General features: G+C 44.5%; 1 protein-coding gene across 3 annotated transcripts in view; it reads left to right on the top strand.

Annotated features, from left to right (window-relative positions):
• Window positions 1-13,125, top strand: part of MARCHF1 (membrane associated ring-CH-type finger 1) — a 520,911-nt gene extending 507,786 nt beyond the window's left edge. For all 3 annotated transcript variants that reach the window (XM_038754944.1, XM_038754945.1, XM_038754943.1), the window contains exons 6-7: window positions 5,104-5,251; window positions 12,807-13,125. In XM_038754944.1, the coding sequence (XP_038610872.1) occupies window positions 5,104-5,251; window positions 12,807-13,105 (447 nt within the window). In that variant the 3' untranslated portion in view covers window positions 13,106-13,125. The remainder of the gene's footprint in view (window positions 1-5,103; window positions 5,252-12,806) is intronic.
• The last annotated feature ends 248 nt before the right edge of the window (window positions 13,126-13,373 follow it).

The raw sequence follows: 13,373 nt of genomic DNA, 5'->3' as shown, positions 1-13,373 counted from the left end.
TAACATAAATGTTGCGGGGCTGGGATGGGGGATAAAGAAGGGAGCTGAAGAAAAGGAATAGAGGACTTAGGGAAGGCCTTTTGGAGATGTGAATTCAGTGAGGCTTTAAAGGGTGGGGAGAGTGACTGTCTGTCAGATATGAGGGAGGGCATTCCAGGCCAGAGGCAGGACATGGGCGAGAGATTGGCATTAAAATAGACGAAATCGCGGTACGGTGAGAAGGTTTGCACTAGACGAGTGAAGTGTGCGGTCTGCCGGGTTGTAGTAGGAGATAGTGAGGTGAGGTAGGAGGGGCAAGTGCTTTAAAGCCAATGGTAGAAATTTCTGTTTGATGTAGAAGTGGATGGGCAACCACTTAAGAAGTAGGGAAACGTGGCCTGAACGTTTTTGTAGAAAAATGATCCGGGCAGCAGAGTGAAATACGGACTGGAGTGGGGAGAGAGAGGAGGCTGGGAGGTGAGCAAAGGAGGCTAATACAGTAATCAAGGCAGGATAGGATTTGTTGGAACACTTACTGTGTGCAGGGTTTTGTCCTAGTGCTTGGGAAAATACAATATGATAGTTGGTAGATACTACCCCTGCCCAAAACTATTTGGGTCCTTGAAGTATTCGGCTCATTTATGATTTTCTCTTAACCCCTGACCCTGCTCTCTCCAGGATAAAGACGACTTAAGCTACGAAGGAACAAGGAAGGGAGTACTTTCTTCCTTGCATTGTCTACCAATTTACTGCCTCTCCCAAGCACTTAGTACAGTGCCTACACACAGTAAGTGCTCAGTAAATACCATCGATGACAACGAGCTTCTACATGACGCTCCAGGGAGTGTCCATTGCTAAAAGCTGACAGGAGGTCTCCGAATTAGGGATCACTTTGACATGCTATTTGCCTCATTCACATGTGGTTAGTAATGCCACCAAGAAAATGACAAGCAAGGCTGCTGTGTTTCCTCACTGTGAAGGTCACCTTTCTTGTGGCTTTTGTTCCAATAAAAGAAGGGTAAAGCGTGACACGGGGAGATACAGTCAAGGGTCAGGATTGCTGATAGTTATTGTGCGAGCTTCATACAACTTTTTCCGCCAACGAGTGCTGGGGAGGTTTCCTTAATTCTAAAGATGTGGAAGCCCGAAGTTCAAAAGTAGAGAGCGGATGACGATTTAAGCAGTAAATCTAGTTATCAGGAAGGTGGCACTATGGTATTGCTTTGCCACTTTGTGCGCTTGTGATTTGAGATTAGGCGAATCCACAAGACGGCTTCCTAACTGAGGGGGATGTCGAAGGAGAGAGGTGTGTGGCTTTGATGATCACCACACACCCTGCCTCTCTTTGAAAGGATCTGTGGCCCAGTAATAATAATAATAATGGTATTTGTTAAGTGCTGACCATGTGCAAAGCACTGTTCTAAGCGCTGGGGGGATACAAGGTGATCAGGTTGTCCCCTGTGGGGCTCACAATCTTCATCCCCATTTTGCAGGTGAGGTAACTGAGGCCCAGAGAAGTGAAGTGACTTGCCCAAAGTCACACAGTCGACACGTGGCGGAGTCGGGATTAGAACCTCTGACTCCCAAGCCCCCGTCCTCTTTCCACTGAGCCACGCTGCTTCCCCAGAGCCCACTGTTGGGTAGGGACCGTCTCTCTATGTTGCCAACTTGTACTTCCCAAGCGCTTAGTACAGCGCTCTGCACACAGTAAGCGCTCAATAAATACGATTGAATGAATGAATGATGTTTTCTTAAGCGACCTGAGAGGAAGATGACCACACTTCAAATTTTGACCACACACCTTTTCATTCAATCGTATTTACTGAGCGCTTACTGTGTGCAGAGCACTGTACTAAGCGCTTTCAAACCTTTTGTTTGAAAGGGAGTCATTTCATAGAGACGAAGCGTGGCTCAGTGGAAAGAGCCCGGGCTTGGGAGTCAGAGGTCACGGGTTCTAATCCCGGCTTTGCCATTTGTCAGCCGACTTTGGGCAAGTCACTTAACTTCTCTGTGCCTCAGTTCCCTCATCTGTAAAATGGGGATGAAGACTGTGAGCCCCACGTGGGACAACCTGATCACCTTGTATCCCCCCAGCGCTTCGAACAGTGCTTTGCACATAGTAAGCACTTAACAAACACTATTATTATTATTATTATTGTTATCATTATAATTATTTAAGGTGCAAGTAGCTGTCGGGAACCTGTCACAAGGACAAGGTTGGAAGGAACCTCAATAGATCATCTAGACCACGATTCTCGGGCAGGATCATAATAATATACACATGGCCTAGTGGACAGAACACAGGCCTGGGACTCAAAAGGACCTGGATTCCGACCCCAGCTCCACCACCTGTCTCGTTGTGACCTTGGGCAAGTCACTTAACTTCTCTATGCTTCAGTTACCTCATCTGTAAAATGGGAATTAAGCCTGTGAGCTCCATGTGGGACAGGGACTGTTCCCAACCTGATTAGCTTGTAATAATAATACTTTTGGTATTTGTTAAGTGCTTACTTTGTGCCAAGCACTGTTCTAAGCATTGGCGCTGTTTTAAGCACTGTATCTACCCTATCGAGAAGCAGCGTGGCTCAGTGGAAAGAGCACGGGATTTGGAGTCAGAGGTCATGGGTTCAAATCCCAGCTCCGCCACTGGTCAGCTGAGTGACTTTGGGCAAGTCACTTAACTTCTCTGGGCCTCAGTTACTTCATCTGGACAATGGGGATTAAGACTGTGAGCCCCCGTGGGACAAGCGCTTGGAACAGTGCTTAGCACACAGTAAGCGCTTAACTAATACCAACATTATTATTATATTATTACTGCTTAGTACAGCGCCTGGCACATAGTGAGCACTTAACAAATACTATAAAAAACAGCAAAATCACAAATTAGTCAATCAGTGGGCTTTAATGTGTGCTCGCTGAGTCAGACTACTGTGTCCAACCTGATTGTCTTGGTTGTACTTTCCAATCTTTTAGACTGTGAGCCCACTGTTGGGTAGGGACTGTCTCTGTATGTTGCCAATTTGTACTTCCCAAGCGCTTAGTACAGTGCTCTGCACACAGTAAGCGTTCAATAAATACGATTGATGATGATGATTGTCTTGTGGCTACCCCAGATTTTAGAACTGAGCTTGGTATATAATAAGCATTTAATAAATACGATACAAATACCACTGTACTAAGTGCAGTACAATAGTTCCGGGAGACTATAGACAGTAATCTTGAGGTGGCTAGGGAACATATTGAACAACTCCTGTATTGTACTCTCTCAGATGCTTAGTATAGTGCTCTGCACACAGTAAGTGCTTAGTAAATACCAGTGACTGATGGATTGATAATACAGTCTCCTACAAATCAGATTAAAATAGAGGAGAGGCGATAAGAGAATTAAAAGATCCGTGTCCTTCCACAGTCGCTTTCTGATCAGCTTTAGGGTTCACGAGGTTGACTTGAATGGGAACCTGTTTTCTGCTATTTATTTTATTTTATTTTATTTTAATTTTATTTTGTTAGTATGTTTGGTTTTGTTCTCTGTCTCCCCCTTTTAGACTGTGAGCCCACTGTTGGGTAGGGACTGTCTCTATATGTTGCCAATTTGTACTTCCCAAGCGCTTAGTACAGTGCTCTGCACATAGTAAGCGCTCAATAAATACGATTGATGATGATGATGATGCTTCAGAAGGCCTGTATTCTTGCATCGCTTTCTGATCAGCTTTAGGGTTCACGAGGTTGACTTGAATGGGAACCTCTTTTCTGCTTCAGGAGGCCTGTATTCTTACACGGTTGGAGGGACGAGGGGGTCGGAATAAAGGAGTAAAGGAGAAACAGGCTCCACTGTCCTTGACTGTTCTCTAGCCAGCCTGATTGGGAGGGAGTCTGGAACGGATTGGACTAAATCATCATCATCATCATCAATTGTATTTATTGAGCGCTTCCTGTGTGCAGAGCACTGTACTAAGCACTTGGGATCGAAGAACCCCAAGCCAGTTGGTGAGAGTGTCATCTCCAGCCTGTGACCAGAGAGGAAGGTTATTGATTAGAGTTACCGCAGATCACAGCCAAAGAAAAATACCGTGTCCTGACATAAGGGGGAAAGGAAATGATTTTATTCAAGATCTTTAATGCCTGCAACTTTTGTTGGTGTTGTTGTTGTTCATTAAAGGTGCGCTGATGGAGCCATCCTCCCACTTGGCAGCTGTGTGGCTTTGGGCAAGTCACTTCGCTTCTCTGGGCCTCAGTTCCCTCATCTGGCAAATGGGGATGAAGACTGTGAGCCCCACAGGGGACAACCTGATCATCTTGTGTCCCCCCCCAGCGCTTAGAACAGTGCTTGGCACATAGTAAGGGCTTCAAAGCCCTACTGAGCTCACCTCCTCCAGGAGGCCTTCCCAAACTGAGCCTCCTCTCCTTCCCCTCCCCACAGCACCTGTATATATATATATGTATATATATATATTATGTATATATATATATATACATATATATATATATATACATATGTGTGTGTGTGTACATATTTATTACTCTATTTTACTTGTACATATTTATTCTATTCATGTTATTTATATGCTTTGTTTTGTTGTCTGTCTCCCCCTTCTAGACTGTGAGCCCTCTGTTGGGTAGGGACCGTCTCCATATGTTGCCGACTTGTACTTTCCAAGCGCTTAGTACAGTGCTCTGCATACAGTAAGCGCTCAATAAATACGATTGAATGAATGAATGAATGAAACTGAAGTTTCTGCTAGGTGATCCCGAGTTATGTATGCCTGCAGGTGGGAGTGAAAAAGCTGACATGACATCCTTACCCCTGCCTCCACTGAACCCCCTGAAATGCTAATTATCGTATTGGTTAAGTGCTTACTATGTGTCAGGCACTTTTCCAAATGCTGAAATCCACCCTCTGCGCCTGCTCTGAGGCGGTCTCGAGTCTAAATGTATCTCTGTGGGCGCTGGCTTTCTTTGACATGTAGAAACTCCTTGGGAAGTCATTCAGCATGCGGTGCCCAGGGGTAATTATCAGAAGATTGCCTTTCTTTCAGACATCTGGACCTCCTGCCATGGAGGGAGTTCTCCTTATGTGGTCTGCGTTGGGTTCAATCGCTTCATCTGCCTCTCTTCTGATTTCAGTGGGAGAAACTACAGATGACGACGAGCGAGAGGAGGAAGATCGTCTGTTCCGTCACATTCCACGTGATCGCGATCACCTGCGTGGTCTGGTCGCTGTACGTGTTAATAGACCGGACTGCCGAGGAAATCAAGCAAGGCAATGACAATGGTGAGACTTTATCCCTCAGGTATCACAACGGGGAAAAGGAGCTGTTTTCCAGTATCCAAAATACCTGGGGATTTAAGTTCATCTGTTTTATTGCATGGAGAAAGCAATCGATATTGCCCAAATTTATGGTATTGTTTGTCATGATGTAACCTGATAGTTTTCATTTGAATTTGTTTAAGTTGCTATACATTCCCCGAGCTGTTTCATTCCCACAGGGAAAAAGAGGTTGTTACCAAGCCACAGTTCTTGTGTTAAGAGCATGGGCTTGGGAGCCAGGGGATGTGGGTTCTAATCCAGACTCCACCACTAATCTGCATGTGTGACCTTGGGCAAGTCACTTAACTTCTCCGTGCCTCAGTTCCCTCATCTGTAAAATGGGGATTGAGACTGTGAGCCCCACATGGGACAACCTGATCACCTTATATCTACCCCAGAGCTTAGAACAGTGCTTGGCACATAGTAAGTGCTTAACAAAAACCATCATTATTATCTAGGTGGTTTCAGTTATATACTATAGGCTTTTCAGGTACCATGGGAGATGAGTGAAAAAGGAAACTTAAGACAGGAGGAGAAACAAGCCAGGGTGCACTTGCCATGATACAAACTCTGTTTCTCTTTAAATTCCACGCTCCTTAATACTCATATGCATCCCCTTTGCTCTCCAAAGTGTGAAAGGTAATGGAAAACAGAAAGTTATGTATCTGAATGAACAGAAGTGATCAAAACCCTCCCTGAACCCCTATTTTCTCCCATTATGAATTCCATGTGCTTTCTGCCTCGTGGGTAAAGAATGTCCCTAGCTGTCGTTGAGCTTCGCTGGGTTCCCTGAGTTTCAGAGTTTCCTTTGTACGGGTCTGTGCACGCAAAATATTTATTGGCCTGTGCTATTTTCCAAATGACATGTAGCAAAGAGCAAATCTGCTACAACGTGATAATATTTGCACTGCGGCAAATGTAATCTTCGCTGCAAGTCAGAAGCAGGACTTAGGAGGTTATGGTTAGAGTTGAGCTCCTTGTGGGCAAGGAGTGTGTCTGTTATTACTATTATTATTGTTATAATATTTGTTAAGTCCTTAAGTTCAGTTAAGGACTGTTCTAAGCGCTGGGGTAGATATGAGGTAATCAGGTTGGACACAGTCCCGGTCTCACAAAGGGTTCACGGTAGGAGGAAGATTAGGCTTCATTCATTCATTCATTCGATCGTATTTATTGAGCGCTTACTGTGTGCAGAGCACTGGACTAAGCGCTTGGGAAGTACAAGTTGGCAACACTTAGAGACAGTCCCTACCCAACAACGGGCTCACAGTCTAGAAGGGGAAGAATCCACATTTTACAGATGAGGAACTGAGGCCCAGAGAACTTAAGTGACTGTTATATTGTACTCTTCCAAGTGCTTAGTAGAGTGCTCTGCTCACTGTAAGCACTCCAAAAAACATGACTGATTGAGGTGTTTCTTGGAATCTGATCTGGAAGTTGTAACAGTATTTACTGAGCACTTACTGTGCAGAGTATTGCCCCAAGTTGCTGGGAAAGAATACACAAGTGGGAATTCATTCATTCAATCAATTGTGTTTATCGAGCGCTTACTGTGTGCAGAACACTGTACTAAGCGCTTGGGAAATTGACAACATATTGAGGCAGCCCCTACCCAACAACGGGCTCATAGTCTAGAAGGAATTAGACCCGATCCTTGTCTCTCACAGGGATTACAAAGAAAAGAACCACTGGATTTTGCGTTCAGAAGTACTCTTTATTTCCCAAAGCCTTTTTACATTAGCTTTCACGTTCATCTCCACGTTCCACGCGCTAGTGGCGGGAATCTTATTCTTGAGAGGGAACTGAGGTCCCGAGAGATTAGAGTAGTTTTCTCAAGATCACACAGCGGCCAAGTTTTAAGAGGGAATTAGAATAGTGATCTCCTGATCACCACGGGCCTGTGCCGTTCCATTTCCTTTAACTTTTGCTGCTTAGGACCAACAAGGAACATGGGTTGCTTAAAAATACAGTCCTAGAGCTATTTTTCACTGGTACTGATATTTTCTTATTTCGAGCATAATTGTTTCAAGACCAGTTGAGTTTCTTTTTGCCCTTGGGGCTCCATTTTCTTGGTGGTGGGAATCCTGACGCTGGCGGGGACCACGAAACACCATCAGCTCAATGACCAGCCCTTCCAAGGCAGAGGGCTGGGTAGAAAATCCATCCTGTTTTCGCTTAAGCCCATTTACTCTTGTTTGGTCCCATTTGGGCAGAGAAAAAAACTGGCCAGCTTCCTGCCTGTAATCATCATCATCATCAATCGTATTTATTGAGCGCTTACTATGTGCAGAGCACTGTACTAAGCGCTTGGGAAGTACAAATTGGCAACATATAGAGACAGTCCCTACCCAACAGTGGGCTCACAGTCTAAAATCCTTTGAAGGTAGTCGTTAAATCATGTGTAGACCTCTCTGCTCCAACCTAAACCACCCTTTTTAACATTCCAGCATATCAAAAGATGGAACCTCCAGAGGCTGAGTACCCCTGCCACCATTGAATAATTACTGGTATTTTTTAAGCACCTATTATGTGCCAAGCACTGCAATGGAGTAGCTACAAGACACTCGGGTTCTACGTGCCACAGTCTTCTAGACTGTGAGCCCACTGTTGGGTAGGGACCGTCCCTATATGTTGCCGATTTGTACTTCCCAAGCGCTTAGTACAGTAAGCACTCAATAAATATGATTGATTGATTGATTAATTACAGTCTAAGGAGGGAAGATTTAATCCCATTTTACAAATGAGGAAACAGAGACAGGGAAATTAAGTGATTTAGCCAAGGTGGCAAGTGGCAGACTCTCCATCCCGTGCTCTTTCCACTAGGCTGTGATGCTTCACTATTAATAGTGATGACATTTATTAAGCGCTTACTATGCGCAAAGCACTGTTCTAAGCGCTGGAAATGGGAGAAGTGGGCACTAGTGGGAGAAGCCTCCCATCTGGCAGTTAGCGGAGATTTGGGAGAAAGCAGTGATCTGGGATGGGACAGTCGCAACTCCCTGGTGAGGGAGTGGTCCTGTGTGCAATTCTCCTGCCTCGCTTCTCTGTGGCCCCCAGCATTCATTCATTCATTCATTCATTCATTCAATCATATTTATGGAGTGCTTACTGTGTGCAGAGCACTGTACTAAGCGCTTGGGAAGTCCAAGTCGGCAACATATAGAGATGGTCCCTACCCGACAGTGGGCTCACAGTCTAGAAGGGGGAGACAGAGAACAAAACAAAACGTATTAACAGAATAAAATAAATATGAATAAATAGAATAAATATGAATAAAAAGGGGGAGATAGATAGAACAAAACAAAACATATTAACAGAATAAAACAAATAGAATAAATATGAATAAATAGAATAAATATTAATAAAAAGGGGCAGACAGAACAAAACAGAACATATTAACAGAATAAAACAAATAGAATAAATATGAATAAATAGAATAAATATGAATAAAACGGGGGAGACAGAGAACAAAACAGAACATGTTAACAGAATAAAATAAATAGAATAAATATGAATAAAAAGGGGGAGACAGAGAACAAAACAGAACATATTAACAGAATAAAATAAATAGAATAAACATGAATAAATAGAATAAATGTGAATAAAAAGGGGGAGACAGAGAACAAAACAGAACATGTTAACAGAATAAAATAAATAGAATAAATGTGAATAAATAGAATAAATATGAAAAAAAGGGGGAGACAGAGAACAAAACAGAACATATTAACAGAATAAAATAAATAGAATAAATGTGAATAAATAGAATAAGTATGCTATCATTATTATTCTTCTAGACTGTGAGCCCACCGTTGGGTAGGGACCGTCTCTATATGTTGCTATAGGCCCCGGCAGCTCCCAGGGCCGGGACAGGGGAGTTGTGGGGATGGTTGGACCATCGAACTAAAGGTTTGCAGGAATAGCTTTCCCACAGCTTCCTGTCTGGCCAAAATAATAATAATGATGGTATTTGTTAAGTGCTTACTATGTGCAAAGCACTGTTCTAAGCACTGGGGGGATACAAGGTGATCAGGTTGTCCCACAGGGGACTCACAGTCTTAATCCCCGTTTTACAGATGAGGTAACTGAGGCTCAGAGAAGTAAAGTGACTTGCCCAAAGTCAGCGGACAAATGGCGAAGCCGGGATTAGAACCCATGACCTCTTACTCCAACGCCCGTGCTCTTTCCACTGAGCCACGCTGCTTCTCTGCCAAAACGGGGAGATCTGCCCTTCCGGCACAAGCCCAGCCCGTGTGTGGACCGTGTGTGGATCTTGTATCTGTCACAGCGCTTAGTACAGTGCTTGGCACACAGTGAGCGCTTAACAAATGCCACTCAAAACAAATTGGTGGGAGAAGAAGTAGGGGCTTCTCCTCTCTCCACCTGGGAGAGCCTAGCGGTAGCCCCCGCTGGGCACCATTTGACCTCGGTTTTGCTAAGAGTACCTTTGAGAAGCAGCGTGGCTTAGAGGAAAGAGCACGGACTTGGGAGTCAGAGGTCATGGGTTCAAATCCCGACTGCACCACGTGTCTGCTGTGTGGCTTTGGGCAAGTCACCTAACTTCTCTAAGCCTCAGTTACCTCATCTGTAAAAATGGGGGTGAAGACTGTGAGCCCCATGTGGGACAACCTGATCACCTTGTACCCTCCCCAGCGCTTAGAACAGTGCTTTGCACATAGTAAGTGCTTAACAAATGCCATTATTATTATTATTATTATTATTATTATTATTATTCAAGCATGGTTTGTCATTTCTCCGTGCGGATCCAAAGGCAAATCAGGTTGAAACTAAATCAGTTTCAAATGCCTCCGAGGCTCTCTGAAGGGAAGGAAATATTTCTTCTCTTCAAACTGAAGTTGAGGATGAAACAGCTGAGCCTCCTGCTGACAGGATGCCATGCAAAGCAAAGCCAGAAAGCCTGCGTGCGAGTTGTTTTCATTTAGATTAAATATTTTACGAAGCCCCAGACGTTCCTCTCTCTCTCCTGCTGAAGGAAATGAAATGTATATTACATGAAGCCTGAGCCTTGGTGGGATTATCCACACTGCCAAGTCCCAGTTTTATGAAAAACTGCCACCTCTTCTTTTCAGACTCTCCGCATTTTAGCCCCTAAATAGGTTTATGTTTAGAAAACAGTATCAACCTTAATGAGAGCAGGGGTTTGTAGAGAACAGTGACTTGTCCAAGGTCACATGGCAAGAAAATGGAGGTTCTCTGGTTCCCTCGCCTGTGGTCTCTCCACTAGGCCACACTGCTTCCCTGATTGAGTTACACCTCAGGTGTGTTAAGACCTAAGTGAAGAGGGGAACCTCAGCCCGATTTTCTGAACCACCTCTACGATCATAATCATATCATAATCATACATGATTATGATCATTTACTTTATCAACAACATTTTCGCCACCTAAGTTGTGAGCTCCTGGGATGACTATGTGATTCGCCAAGCCAACACGAGAGATCCCACAAAATAAAGGCCTAAGATACTGCTAAAAAGCCCCAACCATGGGGAATTTGTCCTTTCTTGGAACAGCTCTACACTCCAGATGACAGATCATTTTACCAGCACGGTATCAGCCTCAATATTAAAAAGCAGAATGTGGCTTACGTGCTTTCAGCTCCTCATTTTACAAATTGAGAAAAATGAAACTCTGACAAGTCTGGGGTGGCATTTAGAGGAGGTGAGAAGGGCAGTGGGAGGAAAAAAAAATCCATTCTGCCCAAAGACTCATTTCCTTCCCCCCAGCTTCGGCTGAACTGAGGCAAATAACAATCCAATCAAATTTTAAGTACAGCTCTTAGCAAAACAGCTTCCATCTTCGAAACTGAGAAAGTACGCTTACAGCTCAATTTGCTTAAGACAAATTATGTAAATATGCAAAGAGATCAACCACCCCATCCGAATCAGATTATCGGAAGAACTGATATACCTGGGTATAGATGTTCAGTCAGACTCACATTCCAAAACTTGGTGGGAATGGCAGTGTTATCACAATTAGATCTGATGAGATAATCACATTTTAACTGATTAGGTGCTGCTCCAGTGTCTGAGTTTCCAAGAGCCCAAGCACCAGTGTCATGAGCAAGTTGTATCACTTTGGAAGAACCTCACTGAGCATTTGGGGAATGTAATTTATCCTGTGATTAGGAGGCCACCACAGTCCTAACATTTCTTGATTTGAAATGCCCAGGTTCAGATGAAGCTGAATCCATTTATCATCACCAGCACAGATGTTGCAATCAATTTAGGCTGCATTCTGTCTTGAAAAACAGATAATTATTTGCATTCGGATTTCAGCCTTTCAAAGTGGTTGAAGATTTTGTTTTTCTCTTGGAATTTTCCTAGGCCTTCACTATCCACAGCCATTCCCCAACAGTGCGATTCCTAAAGCCTTTACACCTTGGGCAATTCATTTACCTTCTTGTGCCTCGATTTCCTTATCTATAAATAGGGATTAAAACTGTAAGCCCCATGTGGGACAGGAAACGTGTCCTACCTAGTTAGCTTGTATCTACCCCAATGCTTAACCAATACCATGAAAAAGTCATTTAACTTTTAGTGCCTCAGTTCCCTCATCTGCAAAATGTTCTCCTTCCAAGAACTGTAAGCCCCAGGTGGGATCCGATCATCTTGTATCTTGAGAAGCAGCGTGGCTTAAATGAATAGAGCACAGTCCCGGCTCCTCCACTCGTCTGCTGTATGACCTTGGGCAGGTCACTTAACTTCTCCAGGCCTCAGTTACCACATCTGAAAAATGGGCGTTAAGCCTGTAAGCCCCTTGTTGGGCAGGGACGGTGTCCAACCAGATTATCTTGTTTCCACCCTAGCGCTTAGTACAGTGTCTGGCACATCGTAAGCATTTAACAAATACCACAGTTATTATTATCATTGTGCCAGCTCTTGACACATAGTAAGTGCTCAAAAAATGCCACAAATATTAAGAATGAAAAATTAAAATCACCTCTTTCCAGATGAACATTTGGAACTGGAACCTGGTGGGAAAGGACCACTCTGAGCAACTCTCACCTTATTTTATAATGTGTGGAGTGCTCTGTGAAGGCGATGTCTGGCAAACATAGCCTAGTCAATCAATCAATCGTATTTATTGAGCACTTACTGTGTGCAGAGCACTGTACTAAGCGCTTGGGAAGTACAAGCGCTTGACCTAGTCTTGAATGTGTTTGTGTGGAGTGCTCTGTGAAGGCGATGTCTGGCAAATACGGCCTGGTCTTGAATGTGTCTGTGAAACACATGTGAATGTGTAGGGTGTGAGTGCAAAATACTTAGTTAACCAAAGAGCAGGTGGGAAACTGCTACGACCACTTAGGACGTCAAAGACGTACACTATGAAATTTTAAGCCGAGGCACTGCTACAAAATTAAATTCAGTACAGAAACATCGATTTTTCTCATCCCGCCAGAATCCCTTTAAGAGGCCTGGTAGGAGGTGGAGAATTCGCAGGAGGAAGACACTGAATTTGTAGCAAAGTAGCGGCACTAACCTGCTCTCTCTTCTGTTTGAAAGGTGTCCTTGAATGGCCGTTTTGGACAAAACTGGTTGTGGTGGCCATTGGGTTCACAGGGGGCTTGGTCTTCATGTACGTCCAGTGTAAAGTCTACGTTCAGTTATGGCGCCGGCTGAAGGCCTACAACCGTGTCATCTTTGTGCAGAACTGCCCGGACACCGCCAAAAGACTCGAGAAGAACTTCTCGTGTAATCTGACCGTGGACACCAAGGAGGCCGTGGCGGTACCGGTGTCGCAAACGGGGACGAGTCCTCCGCCCTCCGTCGAAGCAGGAGCCCCAGAGGTCATTCCCGTTTGAAGGGGCCGGTCGGAGTTCCTTCCCCCGAAGGGTCTGACGGGGCGTCCACTCGCTACCCAGACGCCACTACGGAGAGCAGAAGAGAGCCAACATTGACCCCCCATTCTCCCCTCACCCCCAAACACACACCAGACCAAACACGAGGAAGAACCTTCCTAACAAAATAACCAACCGGTGGGCCGGGCGTTGTGAAGTGGCGCCCGCCGGCTCCTTGCGGGATGTTGGCCAGACAGAGTGGCAAGAGACTACGAAGAGAGCACGTTTAGAA

This window comes from Tachyglossus aculeatus, chromosome 12, assembly GCF_015852505.1.
Source record: "Tachyglossus aculeatus isolate mTacAcu1 chromosome 12, mTacAcu1.pri, whole genome shotgun sequence".
Taxonomy (NCBI): domain Eukaryota; kingdom Metazoa; phylum Chordata; class Mammalia; order Monotremata; family Tachyglossidae; genus Tachyglossus; species Tachyglossus aculeatus.
The sequence above is the reverse complement of the archived record's forward strand: the minus strand, read 5'-3'. Positions and strand labels throughout refer to the sequence as shown.